The sequence below is a fragment of the Amblyomma americanum genome, chromosome 10 (assembly GCF_052857255.1).
Source record: "Amblyomma americanum isolate KBUSLIRL-KWMA chromosome 10, ASM5285725v1, whole genome shotgun sequence".
Lineage (NCBI taxonomy): Eukaryota > Metazoa > Arthropoda > Arachnida > Ixodida > Ixodidae > Amblyomma > Amblyomma americanum.
Genome location: NC_135506.1, coordinates 39,852,655 through 39,870,975, shown reverse-complemented (window position 1 = coordinate 39,870,975; position 18,321 = coordinate 39,852,655). Strand labels below are relative to the sequence as shown.

The following is an 18,321-nucleotide window of genomic DNA, read 5'->3' as shown; positions in this document are numbered from 1 at the left end:
AGGCAGGTTTTTCATAAGCGTGGAAAATTTTTAAGCTCTTCGTGGCACTGAATTAACATTTCCGGCGGAAAGGTTTGCGATGGTGGGAGACGGTGGTATAAGAGCTTGTGTGATCCGTTCGCCGTACAGCAAGACGAGCTAGGAAAATGGAGCTTTGTCCAGGTGCATCGGAGCGATGAGGAATCAGTGAATGAGGACCCTGGGCCTTAGCACAACGGCGAGACAATGGCACGGCACCGTAATTCATTGCCAACTCTCATTTTCGTTCGAAGTTTTATATTTATTCTATATTACAGAGAGCCAGGTTTTACAGCTTCGGAACTCGATCCTCTAACTTGTGTCGATTGCTAAGCCTTAGCGCCAGCCAATGAGATTAGCAGAACTCCTCCAATTACTACTATCGCGGCTTTTGTCAAGGAAGCAGCGCCACCAGTGACAGGGAAAAAAGTGAGCTGGATGGTGGCGTCCGCTATATTCTCCAGGTGAGTAATGCTTGCATTGTTTGGCCTGTGCCTGCAGGGATTGGCGGCCGTCAAAAGGCACAGCTTGATGTCCTGAGCATTCCTAAAGAGAGAATGGCAAAAAAAACAGGAATTACAACTGAATCACCCGAACACGCAAATACGAACCGGAAAAATCAAGAGACTGTGCCAAGTATCAGTGATGTTTTAACTATCTTGGTTCTCCCGCTTCCCTAGCTTACCTTCTTCTGTACACAATGCTTTTATAAAAACAAATTTCAAGTCGAATCTTTGACATAACTGGATTCGACAAGACTATAATTGCAATATATACCAGAAGAGTGTGTGGACGCTTCCACTAACAATCAGAGAAGGAAACACCGAATGCAAGCATCACAGGCAAATAGAAAGAAACTAATGAAATTTATCGAGAACACCAATGTTTCAGGAGGTGTTGCTCGTAGAGCACCTATTTTGTTTCTTCAATGTGAAATACATGAGATAAGATGACATACCAACGGTTTTATTAAACACTGATCTAGTTCTTTAACTATAGATACAACGTCATTACACTGACCGCAAGTATGATATTATGGCTCGCATTATTCGAAAACGTACCGTTACACTTATTTTCGGGTTGTAAATACAGAACGGCGGTAGCAGCTGCCAAAGCGATGATGTTTATATTCCAACACTTTATCATTACAAGCATTTTAAACAAAAAAGTTACAGTTAATACTGGCCAGCCCTGTTGATACAATTTACATCGTAAAATAAGCAATGGGATATGAACTCATTTACGCAAATTTCTGTTTACGGGGGAATATTATCAATCCAAAATATAATCAGCGGAGCAGTCACCACTATTTTCATTCTGATTGAAGTGTTATTCAGAAAATAGAAAATTACTATCTGAAATGTGCCACCACATCATCAGGTTATTAAAACCCTTATGAAAAAATTGCTAGCGGTTCAGCATTGCTAAGCAAGAAATATTTAGCGATAGCAGGTTTTTGCACATGGAGGTTGGGAGATTGAGGTGTCCACTGACCTAGAGGGCCAGTTCGGCATTTTTGCTTTCGTCCAGGCGTCTGCCACGGGCAATAGGAAGCGCCATATCCTCCCCAAGAAAGTAGGGACAAAAAGAATGATGCACAGACTAATGCCAGTAGGCTGCGTATTTTACTCGCCATGGCGATGAGGTCTGCGCTCACAGGGGTCTGGGCCAAACAACGGCTTCCGCCTTCTACCCAACCCTCATCTCGCTACGTCTCCCTAGCGTACGTTCTCTTTTCCTCCCTTCTATCTGCTGACAACGTATGGGATCCCCAAAAACGGAGCATGGACGTCTCTGTCTGTAGAACTCGCTATCCACGCTAGGGAGACTGCCTCACAGGTATACCAGGGCTTTCTAGTATGAAGCAGCTTTGGACCTTTTGTTCCCGTTCTATCTCAAAGCTCGTGCATTGTGGGGATGGCCACAGTACTGCTTATAAGTGTTCTGCAGCACACGCTGTCACTCTGTTTTTATGAAATCTTAACGTGCAGTAAAACATTTCAGTGTAGACTCCTTGTGCGTGACATTGCCAAGGTCGAAGACGCCGTATTCAATTATGCTCCACCACAATCAGCATTTTTCAATGGCACGCTGTTGTGCTCTGTTGCGACGAGTGGCGTAATTACACTTGCTGAACGCAGTAAAAGAATCTACTAGGAGAGATAAAACATAATGAGAATGAGGTCATGCCGTATTTGTCAATCATCCCGAGCCAGCAGTTAACAAGCGGTGTATGCAAACGCACACGCCTATATGAAGGGAAATTTTAATTTCTCTAGCGACGCATATTGCCCCAAAGATAGCTCTTATATCACGTTGTCTATAGTTGTTGTTTGTTTATCGTCGCAAAAGTCGAAGCTCTCGTCCCTTTCTGTTTGACAGTGCATGCTGAGCTTTGAATATTGGGCAAACGTTACGCAGAGAACTGATTCATTGGAGATAGCATTTATGTGGAATTGTCTGCCATGGTTCGTAACAAAGGCTGTGGTTCAGACTGTTTGTCTCGAAAATTATATGCGACGCCTATAGACGCAGGCAAGGGGAAAACTGGCCGCGGCACAGGTGAAGGGAGCTTTCCTTCACTGGCTGGCTTCGGCATCGCAAGAGCGGCGGACCCTGTGTACTCTGCATTGAGGTTGCAAGCGAATTTGTTTCTTCCTCATTTGAGCACACGTTAACGACGCGCAATTTCTCACTAGCACTTGTGGGCTCCTGATGAGTCTTCGGTAAGAATATGGCCCGCCCATTCGAATTTTAGAGAAAGGAAAAACAAAAACGAAAGGTGCGCTAGGCTAACTTCCGCTGTTTTAATGCTTCACTGAAGTGTTCGCTTTATTCAGGCAGTGCCGCATAGTCCCGTATGGAAGAAAACATGGCAACCTTCCCCCGAATTTTCCTATCCCAGGAATTTTATGCTGTGCTCTTCAATTACAAATGTGAGACGAAAATGTCGTGACCCATTTGTACAGAGTGTCATTTTCGATGAAGCACAAAGTGACTGTTGATGCGGACATTGCGAACTCGGCCGGCACAGTCACCGCTGTAGTAGTATTCTTCTCGCGTCCAACCTAGAGAAAATTAGGAGGCTCTGAACAGCTATGCTGCGCGATGTCGCTGGTGAACTCTCCAAGAAAGCTTCTTAATTCCTCGACGAAACGCATGAGAGAAGTTCAAAGTAAAGTGCGCCCCCTATTATTGTGGCAGCGTTTGTGTCTGTTTTCAGCATGGGACTTCAAGAAAGTGCTGCTCAGATTTAAATCTTGATGCTGAGTAGTATTCGCGAGGAGATAACTCGTTTGTCGGTTTCCCGTATATATAAGCGAAAGGAGAAATAGGCAGCAAAAATGTAGCCCATGTAAAGAGCCATCAAAGAGCAGGTTGGAGGTTGCCATGACCAATTACCAGCGACTACTTGCAAGTAAACAGACCAACGTTTCTCGAATATATCTAGTATTGTTGATTACATATTAACGGCTGCCAAAGTAGAACTATGTCGATACAGAAAAATAACTTTGCTGTTTGAGCACTCCAAGCAGCTTGCTTTTCTGTTGTGTCGTATATTTACACTGAAAACACGTTGTTCATCCGACGCACATTTTCCGTGCACACAGGCTCTCTGGGCCAGCAACGCAGTTCGAAATCAGTGCTGGCACAGCGGCGAGACCATGGCAGATCAATTTTCTCGTTAAAAATTCAGGAGGGCACTTTGTGGACCTAAAGTGTGGTGAGGCGAAATCCTTAAGCGTGGTGTTGCTGCTTGTGTCACTGATCTCTGGTTAAGATGTTCATTAAGTACACCACTGTTTGTGAATCTTAAATGCTAGAGAAACTGGAGGGCGTTTGGGAGGCATCAGCCTGATACGACGTCTTTCCGCAAACGCTCTCCAGCGTCCTTACGTTAGACAAAAATTGTGGGACTGTAAAAAAAAAGAAAACTAAAGTGTCTTTGCTCGTGTCTTTAGGTATAAGGGGTTTTCCTTACGCTAGACAAGGAGAAATACATACGCGTTGGCAGCAAGTAACGCAGTCGTTGGCACGCTCGGCTGAGGAACGGAAGGATGGTGGTTTTTAATCCCGCCGGGCAATTTTTTTCTTCTTATCGAGTTGACGTCATTTGACGGACAGCTATAGTGTGAAAGATTTCGCAGACTGACGGACAGCGATGAGCCATTAAAGGCTTTCGCCTTGGAAAACCACCGCCCAGCAAAGAAATGCTCAGCAAAGCCCCATTACACACAGCAGCTGAGTGATTGCTCCAGCTCAGTCAAGCACAGCTGCGGCCGCAGGAGCCAGTATGCCAGTCATGTCCCCTAGATGGCACTATGTCCCCAACATGGCGGCGATTATGAGAAGATAGTGCATATGCAGTGTGGCTGACAGCCGCGGCAGCACAAGCTTACGTTTGCAAGCCTTACATATCGCATTCTGCGGCTGCAGAATAATTAGTTATCGACACAACGTCACCCACTCAGCAGTTTGTTTCTACATTCGCCAGAGCATTTAGTCGTGATCACCACCCCATAATACTATGTATGTACAAGATGCGGCCCCTGAAAACTCATCAAGCTCATATTAGATTTTTATTTCTCTGATAGTTTTGACTAAAGCCTGAAATTATTTCATTTAAAAAAAAAAAACAAATTTACCAAAGGACAGTTTCATAATGAATATCCTACCTTTTTTGCACGCCTGCTTGCATTTCAAATGTTCCTTGTTCGACACTGAGGAGGCGCCTTCGGCAGCTGCGAATCTCGTCAAGGTTGAGACAGGTGCGAAGAGAAGTAACCGCTAGGCGAAGAGAATAGAAATAACAAGGTAAACGGCGGATTTGACAGATGACTAAGGAGCATAATCAACCGCCGTTCAAGAACATGTAACTCAGCACGTTGGATTATATAACAGAACGCCTAAAAAGCTACAAGAGAAATCTGAAAGCAAAGAAGATGAAAACAAACAGGATGTTTTCCCTCACAAAAATTTCTTCGGGCAGTCTATAAACTGTCCACAGACTGTCTATCAAATCTACAGACCCTCTACAGACATAGAACCTCTAGACATATAAGCTATCAAATCTACAGACCGTCCACAGACAAATAAAAAAAATAGTCTATAGTCAACACAAATTCTATAGACAGTCTGTAGATGATCTATAAATTGATGGCCATACACTTCTGATAGACTTCTGCCTATAGACAGTCTATAGGATATGAATAGACAAAAAATATCCATAGGAAGGCAATAACGTCTACAAAAAGTATATAGACCGCCTATAGGCCATTTTTATAAGGGTTGAACTAGAACCCGTGGTGGGGACAGCTGGCATGTTTTGAAATAAAAAAAATGGGAAAAAGAACAGTTTAACGCGCAACGGTTCGTCATCCACTAGCGCGTCAACATACTTGCACCTCCTCGAACTCTGGCATATATCAATTGTCGAAGCCATTTAATTGAGCCAATCACGAACAATCTGTGAGGCCGCAGTCGACATTGTGCAGAAAAATCATGCCCAACTCAACCCATACTTGTAGTCATGGTTAGCGGATGTCGCAAGACTGCCTTCAATTACAGTTTTTTAACGTGAAAACGTTGCATTTCAACCCCAGTGTCAGCGACGTTGGCATGTATAAAAACGTATGTGGCCCACATGCAACCTCGCTCACGTCACCTTGTGACGTCTTCACGACTTTTCCACTATATTGTGAGAAACCTGTCAACTGTGGCAGCTAAATTATTGACTGGTCGCCAGAGGAGATTAAAGGTAAAGGAACCTGATTCTCACAAGCGCCAGCGGCGGCTCTGTTTCAAATAGCCACCTGTATATGCAGTGGCGCATCGCATAACCACTGCACCACTGTGCCAGGATATGAGGGCTCCCTGTGATCTGTGAATGCGAACCCACCGCCATCCACGAACCACCACCCCACACCGTTCTCTCCTTCCTTCCTTCCTTCCTTCCTTCCTTCCTTCCTTCCTTCCTTCCTTCCTTCCTTCCTTCCTTCCTTCCTTCCTTCCTTCCTTCCTTCCTTCCTTCCTTCCTTCCTTCCTTCCTTCCTTCCTTCCTTCCTTCCTTCCTTCCTTCCTTCCTTCCTTCCTTCCTTCCTTCCTTCCTTCCTTCCTTCCTTCCTTCCTTTACCCCCCATTTGTGCCATCTATCATTAACCCAACTACCTCTAACATCCACAAGGCCTCCACCCACTATAGTCGGATAGAACTAAAAAACAAAGCGGCTTTTCGCAGTCAAGAAACCCTCTTCCATCCAATGGCGTCGGCCGATTCTCATGAACATGCTAGCATGACAATTCAGTGAGTGGAAGATGAAAGGGGATAGTCCTTTTCCTTCATGGCCGAGAATTGTCCCTAACCTGCATTGTCAAGCCTCTCCCTGCATTGTCAGGCCAACAGGTTCATGAGAATCGGCCGACGCCATTGGATGGAAGGGGTCCCTTGACGGAGAAAACCCGCTTCGTTCTTGAGTTGTATCCGACCTTAGAAGCTCACGCAGCAGTAGTAGGAACAACCGATGGCGAAATCGAATTCGAACCCGCAGTGGGAAAGCCAGTTGCAGTTATGAAGCACCACCTCCAGATAACCCCTAAACCTCACCCCCAGTAGGGGCTACCCATCCACACAACACCACCCGCGAGCTATCCCGGCCCACTTTCAAAATCCAGAAAAATTCTATCGCGTGTGTGAAGCCGCACCTTAGAGTAAAACCAAACATTGAAGTAAACGCAACAAATTAATTATCGACGGCAATTGGAACAGCTTTCGCAGAACTGTCGCATCAGACGTCTGGTCCCGTAATTTTTTGAGGCTAAGCAGTGCCTACGAACAGAAACTACTCGTCGAAGGCGACAGCAGAAAACATGCTTTGCGGTCGATGAAGGTCAGGATAACTGTCGCTCTGGACAGCGCTTCATTTGAAGACAGCGGCGAACTGTCGCGCTGAGGCGCATGGAACAACGGCCGCTGTCATTAAGACCGCGGAAACTGCCACGCACGATCCCGTTTCTTCCATTGTGCCATGGTTGCGTCTCGCTTTGCAAACAAAGCGATAAGGCAGCGTGCCGCCGGCGATAAAGGTCGTAGGAAAGAACATATCGCGCAAATATTGGGGCGTGTTTGCTGAGGGCGATTTGTTTTGGAAAAAAGGTGCGAGGAGTTTGGTGTCTCATTCGGCGATCACGATCCTCGTTATGGAGAGAGTTCATTCTCGCCCCACGCGCACAGTGTGGATGATGTTTGCAAAAGAACTTTGCTCTGTCATCAGTTGCCATCGCGCTGGACAGATGATTCTCGTATTCACTGCTTAAGAACTTGAAGAAGCAGTTCGATATCTCCAACCTACGAACTCTTCGCAGGTGTGGTGTGCTTCATGGCCCCAGTAACTGATTTAATCATTCGCATCAACTTCCTTCTCCAAGGACTGCTTGAACTATTCAACAGCAGCAGCCTGACTACGCCCACTACAGGGCAAATGCCTCTACCATATGTTTCTCCAATTAACCCTTTCCTTTTCCAGCTACACCCACCGTATGCCCGCAAACTTCTTATCTCATCCACCCACCTAACTTTCTGCCTTCTCCTGCTGCGCTTGCCTTCTTTTGGAATACTCGAGTCAGCACAAATGTTAGCCGGAAAAAAAAAAAGGATTTAGTGGCTTAACTGAAACTTCCTAGCGTACGTGGACAGCGTATGCGGAGGTTAGAGCACGGTTCGCGCCGTGTAAGCTGCCTGAATCATTGTTCTGCAAGCCTACTTTCGATCGACGTTTTTTTTTTGTTTGTTATTGAAGGAAATAGATGTATATACAAGAAACGTGGAATGGTTCCCAGAAAAACGAAGTTTTTAGCTTTATATTTTGCTTTACATACCAATTCTCATTTTCCTTGGCACTATATATATGGTACCTACACCTGTCTTCTAGCAATGCCTCAAAGTATTTATACCTGGCGGAGCGTATCAAGCACCGACCCAGTGTGTTAAAATAAAAGTCGTTCTGGTCCTGCAATAGGGCCTTGTTACCAATGCAGTGATGGAAGTGAAGGTTGATTGTATAGGCATCATGACGTTACGTCAGCAGCGTGCCGTCGTCTGAATATGAATAGATTGCAAATAAAGCCTTGCTACCTTGTTATTTTTTTTTTCTGAATAACCGAGGAGATAGTATGTGCGGCCAGCGCTTTTGTTGTCTGATGTGATGTCTGTTCTCGACATCAATGTTGTTCTGTTTCAATCTATTCCCGACATCAGTCGTTTGACATATGTACACATGTTCATAACCAACGCAAGGAACCCTGTACACGACGCCCGCGAACTTCACCTTTGATAGCTTGTCTTTCACCGTCTCCACTGCGTATCAAAGCTTGCGCATAGAAGCACATACAACGGCAACCTAGTACAACCGCAAAGTCTGGAACAATCTTGCGCTTACGCCGGGGATGTATGGTATAGGAATTATTTCCCTTTTCTCCTGTCACTGGGGTTGTCTTAGCGCTGGATGAGGTGAGCGATTTTTAACAGTCTGGATAAACAAACCGGCCTAGCCCTCAGAGCAAAGGTCTCAGTGTGTAGCACCCATATCATCCGCTCAGTCCTCCGGAGTTGAGCAGAGTTTTTCTGCGTGGCGTACTAGCGAGGCAACCACCGAATTTTTGTGAGACGTGTGGTGCTCGGAAATGAAGTTAAGGTACGTTCCCGCGTGCTTGTCCTTCCCTCCACAATCATTCCCGATCGGGCGGTTTTCCATCAAACCCTGGATTTTATATTTATGCCTCCATGACATACTACTCATGTGGGCAAATTAAATGGAAGGAAGAACAGATATCAACTTGCTTATATAACTCCGATTCGCAAACATGCTTTGTCGGGTACACTAATAGGTTACGCTCCCGCACCAGCTCAAAAGGAGTTGTCATGCCGGCAACACAGCCACTACTAAGCTGCAATGTCGCAAGCATTAAGCAGCCGCCCAAAATGATAGTCCTCAATCTAAGATCCTAAAGTTGTCCAGAAATGCTTAAATTCAATCTTGGCCCATTGAACTTACGATAAACTTTTTGAACAAGTTAGAAATATTCACTGCCAAGCAACTGCAAGAGGTCGAAAAGTCACTGTCCAGTGGCTGCCGGGTCACAATGACCCTGTCGTCAATGCCCTTCCTGGCACATCTGCTCAGTCAGCCCATGGCAGCGCTCAAAATTTCTAGATTCAACAGGTAAAAACCATTTGACTGCGTTGTCTTGTCAATCCTTCGTGCTCGCTTGGCGCTAATTTTCATCATGGACGCTACAACTGACATTTACATGTTTGCCTGTATTACGGTTGCTTTTGTTATGAAGCTATCTAGAAAACTCCGACCACCTCCTGTATAACTTAACCCTTACAGCAACCTGGCTTACTGCACGGCCTCTTCTGCTTCGAAGCAACGTTACGACGTCACCTGTGATCGGAGGTGGTATTTACGAATATATATTCCTATCTTCTTGGAATCGTAAAATTTGTACGAGTGAACACTGTAGGTACGAGAATAGTAGTATAGGGGGGGGGGGGTTGCGCCCTATCACCCATTTGCCTTTGTCTCCCCTCTGATAATTAACTTGTGTTACTAGAGGCACCACTGCGTGCTTTGAACTCACGTATGACCATACAACCCAAGATTCAAGACCATGGCACCGGCTTTCATCAGCGTAGAACGCCGTCAAAGACCCCTCTATAAATTTAAGAGCCACGAGATTGAGTGCTGCCTTAACCTTAACTGTGGTAGTACTGTCTATGCTCACGTCAAAATAAATGATGCTAGGCACGTTCTATCTACAGAACGAAATCAACCATCCCTTTTGCTTCTATTTCAGTCCTTTCGTTCGGTCCGTGCAGACCAGACAGACGGGCATTTGTTGGATAAATTACTTTTCTTACCTTTCTTCTCTCTCGATACTCTTATATGCTCGAATTGGTGGCCGAAATTTCGAGGTTTATATCCCTGCCCTGTGTGTTCTGTCAGCAAGAACACAAATACTGAGACCGATATTCACCAGCTGCTGTGGGATTGCCCGACGCTGAAGCCGACGAGAATTCGCCACCTGGCGGCAGCGGGTCTCTCGCCGAAAAATCCCAATTCATATACCGCTTGGACGCAAGGACCACATTATCGTTCACTCCTTAACTTCATTAGGTTAGCGAACCTTTTTTCATTTATAGAAGCATACTCGTCATCCACCATTAAATACCCTTTTATGCCCTGAGGCAATAAACATGGCTTAAAAAATTTATAATTGCAGGCTACCTGAACGCCTTTCAGATATATGTGCAGTCGATGAAAATAACTCTAAACGTCATGAAATATCGCCATATTTGGAGGCGAAGGCACTTCTCAAGGCACTCTGAATAATTTTTAAACAAAGACATAATTTTCAGGAATGCAAGATATCTATCATATGTGCTTCTATGCCAATGCGACAAATGAGGCATGGCTGCGAAGAAAAACAGAACGAATTACTGCATCGACTGACGCTGAAGCTGCCATTGTTAGAGCGAAAAGACACTGTTGCAAGCACTCACAGTCACACTCCCTTGAGGCACCAGTCACATTCTTAATCGAAGTGTAGCCTCGCTCCATGCTGGTAAACATTTCCTTTTCTTGGTTTGAACAGCTCCTGTAGTACTTCTTGCAGGGTGGTTGAACAGGGAGCTCATCTGATTTCGCATCACTGGAAAAAAGAGAAAAATTTGCATAGTTGAATACTTTTTCCTCAGTCTCTCGTCAATGGACATGCCATAAGCATTCAATATCACAGTGAATCCCAGTAGAAAATTACGGCACAGCCGGTCCCAAAATACGGAAGAAACTTTTTATCCTGTCTTCATGACAGATTTTCTGCTGTATTCGGAAGTTGTCAGTTGTTACAGCAGAACTGTCGCTATCGTTACAACAGGAGCTGCGCAATAATACAGAAAATGCTGTTATAACTGCAAGGATTTCTGTGGTCAAGTCCCAAAATACTACAGGCAGATCTGTTCTGGCAACAGAGAATTTTCGCTACTTCGATGCATTATGTGCGCTGGGGAGGTTGCTTTGGCCTGAAGCTTCTCTAAAACGCATGTATTTTGGCGCGATGTAGACATATTTTGGTGGGCCACCGGGCCCAGGGTAACCATGTTTTCGGAATCCTAAAAACTTATATGAATATTACTTACGGTGGGCTACACGCCAGTCAGTAATTAAGAAACCTAAGAAAAATAGTTAAAAAGTTGACTATTCGATATTAGTTAACCATTCTACTAGCTAGCACATCTTAGCTGCATTCTGATGTACTACAGCCCTGACAATGCTATGCCGAGAAAAGCGTTGTTCTGAATCTAAAAGCGTATTTTTATAAATTTTGTAAAATTTAGGTGAAACACCCTGTATATCGAAAACGTTGGCCGCCTGAATAGCCTGTAAGAGAGCGGAAAGCCAGAAACATCTACCTTTACCTACTGCACTTGTTTGTGATTCTAACCATTAGAGACCTCAGCCGTAGCTTGAAATCGCTAGGGATATAAAGGAAGTATTTTCTACGCCTAAAGGGGGCTTACGTTTAAAGAGGGCGTAGCCTAAAAATGAGCGCATTCGCTTGCCTAAACAAATCGATATTTATTTATTATTTATTTATTTATTCAAATACCTCACGGGCTCCGACTGGAGTATTATGTGAGGGGGGTTACATAACTGGGGTGGGAAAAAGAAGCAAGTAGAACATGGTTATTTTAACATCGTTATACAAAGAACACGCAACCAACCAGAAAATAGAACTAAATTGAAAAACTAAATTGAAAAACGCACTACAGAACACACTTCAGAAGAAAATGCTAATTTTTTCTTTGAAAATAACATGATCTGAGATGTGAACAATGTTATCAGGAAGACTATTCCAATAAATGATTGCACGGGGCAGGGCTGATGAATGGTAATGTTATATCATACAACTACCTCCTCTTCATTTTGTATATCTTACATATTCTACCGAAAAAAAAAGCATTCATCGAGCTCTTAATGAGTTCTATTTTACCGAGGTAGTTGGTCTCAGCTTTGTTCTTGCAGGGCCTTATTCTTAGCGCGGCTGTAGGAATATATATGTACGACTTTTGCTCTTCCACGTGGCGAAATATTTACTGTAAACATGAACAAAATCTGCGTACGTCACCGAGTAGACTAAAGGTTCAATGAGAGTAACCCAAAAAAGGGGACTTACTTCCGACAGAAGTCTTTGAGGTAGTTTTTGCTGTTTTCAGGAACATGCATGAATGGCCTTATAACAATTCGGTCGGCGATTTCCCAGTAACATGATGAGATGAGTTGCAGGTCGCATTCTGGTTCAATGTCACCGCCTTCAAAATAGGTGAGAACAGTGTGTTTGCCAGGAAAGTGTAAACATGTTAAATAATTTCATGCGCACTATTTGGCTGTGAAATACTTCTGAACATGTTATCTCCATTCACGTCTATAATAGACGATGGAGGCGAAATTCTGGAGGCCCGTGTGCTGTGCGATGTCAGTGCGCGTTAAAGAACCCAAGGTGGTCGAAATTTCCTAAGCCCTTCACTACGGCGTCCCTCATAGCGCTATTCGCTTTGGGACGTTAAGCCCCCATAACCCATAACGTCTATGATAGTGAGCAGAATTGAAAACATATCTGTTTATAGCTTTGCTAGGTCACACATCTATGCCAGAACTTTTGTAATCAATAAGTAAATGTGCCCACAGTGAAGAAATTGCCTGCGGAATAATCTCAAGGCCAACCCTACCAGGAAATTGCAAGAAACGAACTCAGATAATTCACTTATTTGAATGCCTATCTAAGGATTGATTTGCTGACACCGTCCGCAAAAAAAAAAAAAATCCTCTTGGCTCGTGTCTTTTTCAAACACGCAAAGAATGTGTTTGCGCGCGAATCAGAGGCGTCATGCTCTGCCATACAGATGGGAACACAGTGATGTTGTTCGTCATGGTACCTCGGGATGATGCGGCGAGTTCCTTGTTGTTCTGTTTGGAAGACTGCGGTGCGTAACCAGCACGCACCTAAGAAGACAATTATTTCAACGCGAACTAACAGCCAAGTGTACAGTGGGATTACGAGCTGACTAATTTATGTTATATCTCCTCCACTTAAAGATATCTGCGGCAAGTGTGCCTTTAACGTCGTACTGTGCGCGAGTGCTTCAATATACCGAAGCGTCACTAAAAATGTTTGAAGCCCATTTTTAGTTTCCCTGCATTTTTGTTCACCACATGATATTTGTTGTTGCATTTCTATGGTGTATTTCCTGCTACTTGATGTATTCTTCTGTGTAAATTATTTATAATTTTGTTTTTAATACTTTAAGATCGTGTTCATTGTTTCCAGCGTGTGTTTGCTTGAATATTGTATGCCCACCCTGCCAAGGTCTTGTAAAAGATCTCAGTATCAATAAATAAAAATAAATTAGCAAAATGAACCTCCACTTGTTCGGTACCTCAACTTCCATAGTCCACCCGATTGGTCACTCCGCAGGCATATGCTACTGCTTCGACGTAGCGCCACCTCTTCACTGCGCCCATTGCGCTCGAAAATTCATCCACAGCATTTCGAGCAATAAAAAAATATATACCGTTCTGGTTTCCCGAAGCATCGTACGAGTGACCAAGGGTAGCGCCACTCTTTGTACTGTTAACCATTCCAATGAACCAGGCGTATTTCCGTGTGGCTTCAAACTCGCCGGCTTTGAAGAACGAGTTTCTGTGTCAGCCGCAGCGCTCAGTCACGACGTTTCCAGTCTATCTAAAGGCGAGAACCTGACCTTATCTGAATTCCTGGTCATGGTCAACAAATCCGTACCCACCAAAGGACATCGGATATAGGCGGGAGTTCTTTTGAAGCACGCGGGCTGTTCCACTTCGCTCGCGACGAACTACCATTGATTCCACCTTCCCGTACCCATCACATGATTAATATTGGATCTGCACGAGAGAAGTCGTATCGCGTCTCACTGCCAGAACGTTAAATAACTGATGAACAAACCCGTGACTTGTTCAATCCGGTGGGCGGCCGCGGTGATCCTTCTGAAAAGTAAAGATGGCACGTGACGACTTCATGTCGTCTGCCACCGCCCTAAATCTCTTAAAAAGCAGGATGTTTACCAGCTTCCATGCGCTGATGATGCCATCGGCCGACTCTATTCAGCTTCCTATTTTTCCTCTGCTGATTTGCGGTCCGCATACTGGCAGATCCCGATTCACCAGAAAGACAAAGGGAAGGCGGCGTTTCTGACCCGAGACGGTTTTTTTGGCGATAGCTACACTACGCCACCTCTTCGACCATTCAGCGTGGCAACACTTGAGCTCCGTGGCGGTGCCGTAAGTTTCTCCTTACTTTGCGGCTAATACTGCGGTATTTCAGACCGACAGCGCCCATTGAAAGCCACATTGACGCCAGCAGAATCGACTACAGTGCTGTGCTGGCAGAACGCCATGACGACAATAAGTACGTTGTCGCTTACGCAAGTCGCACCCTCAACAAGTCTGAGCGCAATTTTGCTGTGAAAGAGCAAGATTCTCGCCGTTCTTTTCGGCGTACAGGGATTTAGTTCGTACCATTACGGACAATGTTTTTACAGTTGTCACAGACAATCATTCTTTTTGCTTGCTTGTGAATCTACGAGACCCCTGCAGTCGGTTGGCCCGCTGGGCATTCGCTTAAAGAGTTCAATTTTACATTGTCATACCGATTTGACCGCTATGAAGTTAATGGCTAAATTACTTTCGAGATCACGTGACGCCCCGCGAGGTCTGAGTTCTTCGAGATCTCACCCTCTCATACACAGTCATGATCATCTGAGCACCCGCTCATTCCTCGCTCCCGAGCAATGAATCCGCCCACAATACCGCCCGAGAGCTAGCGTACCGGAAAAAAGGAGAAGACACAGACGGAAGTAACTTTCAGAAGGATGCACTGACCACCTACCAGGAACTTACGCAAGCCTGCCGACTCGCCCGTAAACAATATCGCGCCGCTGACTTTTTATGCGATAGAACACCCGCTGCACAGAAATGTTTGAGAACCTCAGGACCGGTGGGTGTTGGACTCTGCGGAGAGCGTACAAGAGCTTCGTGCCTCAAACGTGTGCAGTTCAATGCGGGGTCCATATTTCTTTGTAACAGTTTGGTGCGAGCGTAAGGAAATCCCAAAATCAACAAAATTTCGGTGTACATTTTTATTGACTGTCACAAAGAACGCCAAGGCCGCTGCTGTGGCTCACTGATTATGGCGCTCGGCTGCTGCCCGAAAGACGCGGGTTCGATCCCCACCGCGGCGGTCGAATTTCGATGGGGGCGAAATTATAGAGGCCAGTGTACTGTACGATGTCAGTGCACGTTAAAAATCCGGTGGTCAAAATTTCCGGAGCCCTTCACTACGGCGTCCCTCATAGCCTGAGTCGCTTTAGGACGTTAAACCCATAAATAAAATCATAGCCTGAGTCGCTTTAGAACGTTAAACTCCCGTAAATCATAAACAAAATGGTCATGCTCAAGACACTTCAGATAACGCGATAACGTGTACATGTCGGCGCACTTGTTTGGATCGCTCGAATGGCATGCTCCATTGTGCATTGCTGGCATTCGTCATTGCCTGAAGAGTTTTTTTAAGCGAAATTTATTGTCCCAGGGCATCAATGATGGGTGAAGGTGTGATGAATGATGTAGTAGAGATTAAATGAAGGGAAAAAGGTTAGCTGATTTGATGAAGTCCAGTAGATAAAGATGGTACGGTCCCTGCGTCCAGGCAATGTATGAAGCAGGGTTGCTTGGTGAAAGACCTGCTACCATCAGGTGCCGGATCCTTGTAGGCTTGAGAGCTGGGCAGTTCCACAATAAGTGATGAATGTCGGCCTTAATGTCCTCGTGTCTACATATCGGACACCCTGGCCGAGGGAACAATTCTCGGTACTGCCTGAAGAGTTCGATAAAGTGTTTCTACAAGTTAGAAGCAAAGCAATATTCTTGCGAATATATATGCACAATAAGGTGTTGTTTTTAGCCCTAAGCAGCTCGTAAATGACGCCAATGTATATTCCCTAGTTCGTTGTTTGACCGTTGCATACAAGTGTGCTACCGTCAAGACATGTAAGAATGCGTGGCTGGCATATCGAAGAAAGAAATCATACTAAATGCATCCTATTCAAACAACATAGCCCCAGTAGACTGCCGCTTTCCCACTACGGCTGCACTGAATATACACTGAGGGTTCTTGAAAACATCATCGCATGGCATAAGCCAAGGCTTCTTCGGTCGCAATTATACAAGAGGCACGGCGTGTTGATGCGACAAGGCCTGCCTCTTCAGGGTAAACGTCCCAAAGTGTCTGGCACGGTATATTCGTTTGTTAACAATAGACGAAAATAAAAACAGAAAGTTGGTTTCTTACAGTAGTTAAAAATTTATAATCAATCGGAGGATCCGAGTTCAATCCCGGCCGCAGCGGTCGCATTTTTATGGAGGCGAAGCACAAAAGGCACCCGTATGCTCTGTGATGTCAGCGCACGTTCCAGAACCCCAAGTGGTCTAAATAAATCCGGAGCCCTCCACTACGTCATCACTCCTAGACTGAGTCAGATATGGACGATAACCCGCACAATTTACAATTTTTATAACGAAAAGCTTTTATGGTTCCGCCTTTATAGTCATCTGGGTATACAGAAAAATTTGGCTATCTTTGACCGAAGATTTCTTTGAATTCCCAATAACCGCCAGCGCAGCACATCTGGCTAACACATTTTATTGCTCTAAATGCTGTTATTCTGGTATAACGCTTAAAATGCTGTATCGATCTCCACATAAAACCAATTTCACTTGTCCTCCCCATTCTTCCTAAAAGTCGCAAGCTGAGTAGCGGAAACATACAGGGGCTTGCCCTGTTTCACACAGGCCTGTCGTTAGCAGCTGCAAAGAAAAAGTTTTGTCTACAGCTCTTTTCTTCCGATTTTTTTTTGCAACCGATGTCGTCATGGGGTAGAAGCTTTTCTATAGATGGCACAGGGAAGATAGGCGGGGTTGCTGTAAACTCAGCAACAACACCAACTGGGAATAACACAGCCGTTGTAGCATATCGTACGGCGTGTATGCGTCGAATCTGTCGAAGACATCGCGCCCTTCAGGACACACGAGCCCCAGACTTTTTCCACTGCTCAAGACAATGCAGTTTTTTTCAGCGTTATATCGATATTTTTTTCATTTTCCTGCACCATGTTCTTTCGTACAATTTAGCCCGATATGTCTCTCAAAACAATCAAACAATAATACGTGAGCGATCATCAGTAAGTGTCGACAGGCATCGCGAATAGTACTATACAATATGCTTGCAAAGATAAAGACAACCCGGAACTCTTACCTTTCACCAGCACTAAAGTAGTGAAAAGTAGGCATATGCCAGCAATCCCCGTCACGAAATTTGCCACCATACCGACCAGTGTTTTGTCAGTACTCTGCGCTCACAGCACGGCTCGACTGATTACCCGGAACACTTTGTACAAATCGTGCCACAGCTTCTTGCGCCTTCCTCTCGACACCGGGGGAGATAACAGGGTGATACACCAGGCAGCTCACGTGTTAAAATGAATATCTAGAGCTACAGGTGATAGGACGCAAGCGAGAGTGCAAGAGGACCGTTCGAACGTAGTGCTTTGATGGATGGCCTCGAAAACCCTTCCTCCTTCGTAGTAAGGTTATAAGATTCGCTAGGCCACCTTTGTAAAAATCTATTTCCTGTGTGAGAAATAGCAACACCGAATCCAGATAAGAATATTCAGCTTTCCCGTAGCGTTTAAACTGAGACCACTCCTTCTTTCTTTCACGACCAGTGGTTTTGAAAGGAGCGCTCCGCCAACAAGTATATCAATGTGTTATCGCGGGCCTTTCCCCGTAAAAATACCATTGACCACAGCTATCTTTACCAGCGTGCTGGTTCCGCATCGATATCATCGCACCTGCAGAAGTTATCGGTGGCCCAATGGTTTGCCTGAACGCTCACGCAAAACTTGGAACTATGTGACGCAGGCGAGTGGAAAAAAATTAAAAGCGTGCTCATACAATGTGGCGCCAGCATCAGCGTAAGCTGTTTCAGTGATGTAAAAGGGAATGCGACAAGAGACTGTGTTCGTCTCAGTTGATGCTGAAAGAAGTTGTTGGTAATGTGACGTAATTATTTTACCATGAAACGTATCCATATCGATCATACATCAGATGACAATGAATCACGTGAGGTGGTTATGTGATGGCATCGTTTCATG

General features: G+C 44.9%; 1 protein-coding gene across 2 annotated transcripts; it reads right to left on the bottom strand.

Moving 5' to 3' along the window:
* Positions 1 to 259: 259 nt before the first annotated feature.
* LOC144106280 (uncharacterized) lies at positions 260 to 17,581 on the bottom strand. Of its 2 annotated transcripts, XM_077639043.1 has the most exons (6): positions 17,424 to 17,581; positions 12,252 to 12,387; positions 10,836 to 10,955; positions 10,579 to 10,727; positions 4,695 to 4,806; positions 260 to 564 (listed from the first exon to the last, which is right to left on the bottom strand). In XM_077639043.1, exons 1-6 carry the CDS (start codon positions 17,491 to 17,493, stop codon positions 348 to 350), a joined length of 804 nt encoding a protein of 267 aa, XP_077495169.1. In that variant the 5' UTR covers positions 17,494 to 17,581; the 3' UTR covers positions 260 to 347. The 2 variants fall into 2 exon arrangements, with proteins under 2 accessions (XP_077495169.1, XP_077495170.1); XM_077639044.1 differs by lacking the exon at positions 10,836 to 10,955.
* Between the last annotated feature and the right edge of the window lie 740 nt (positions 17,582 to 18,321).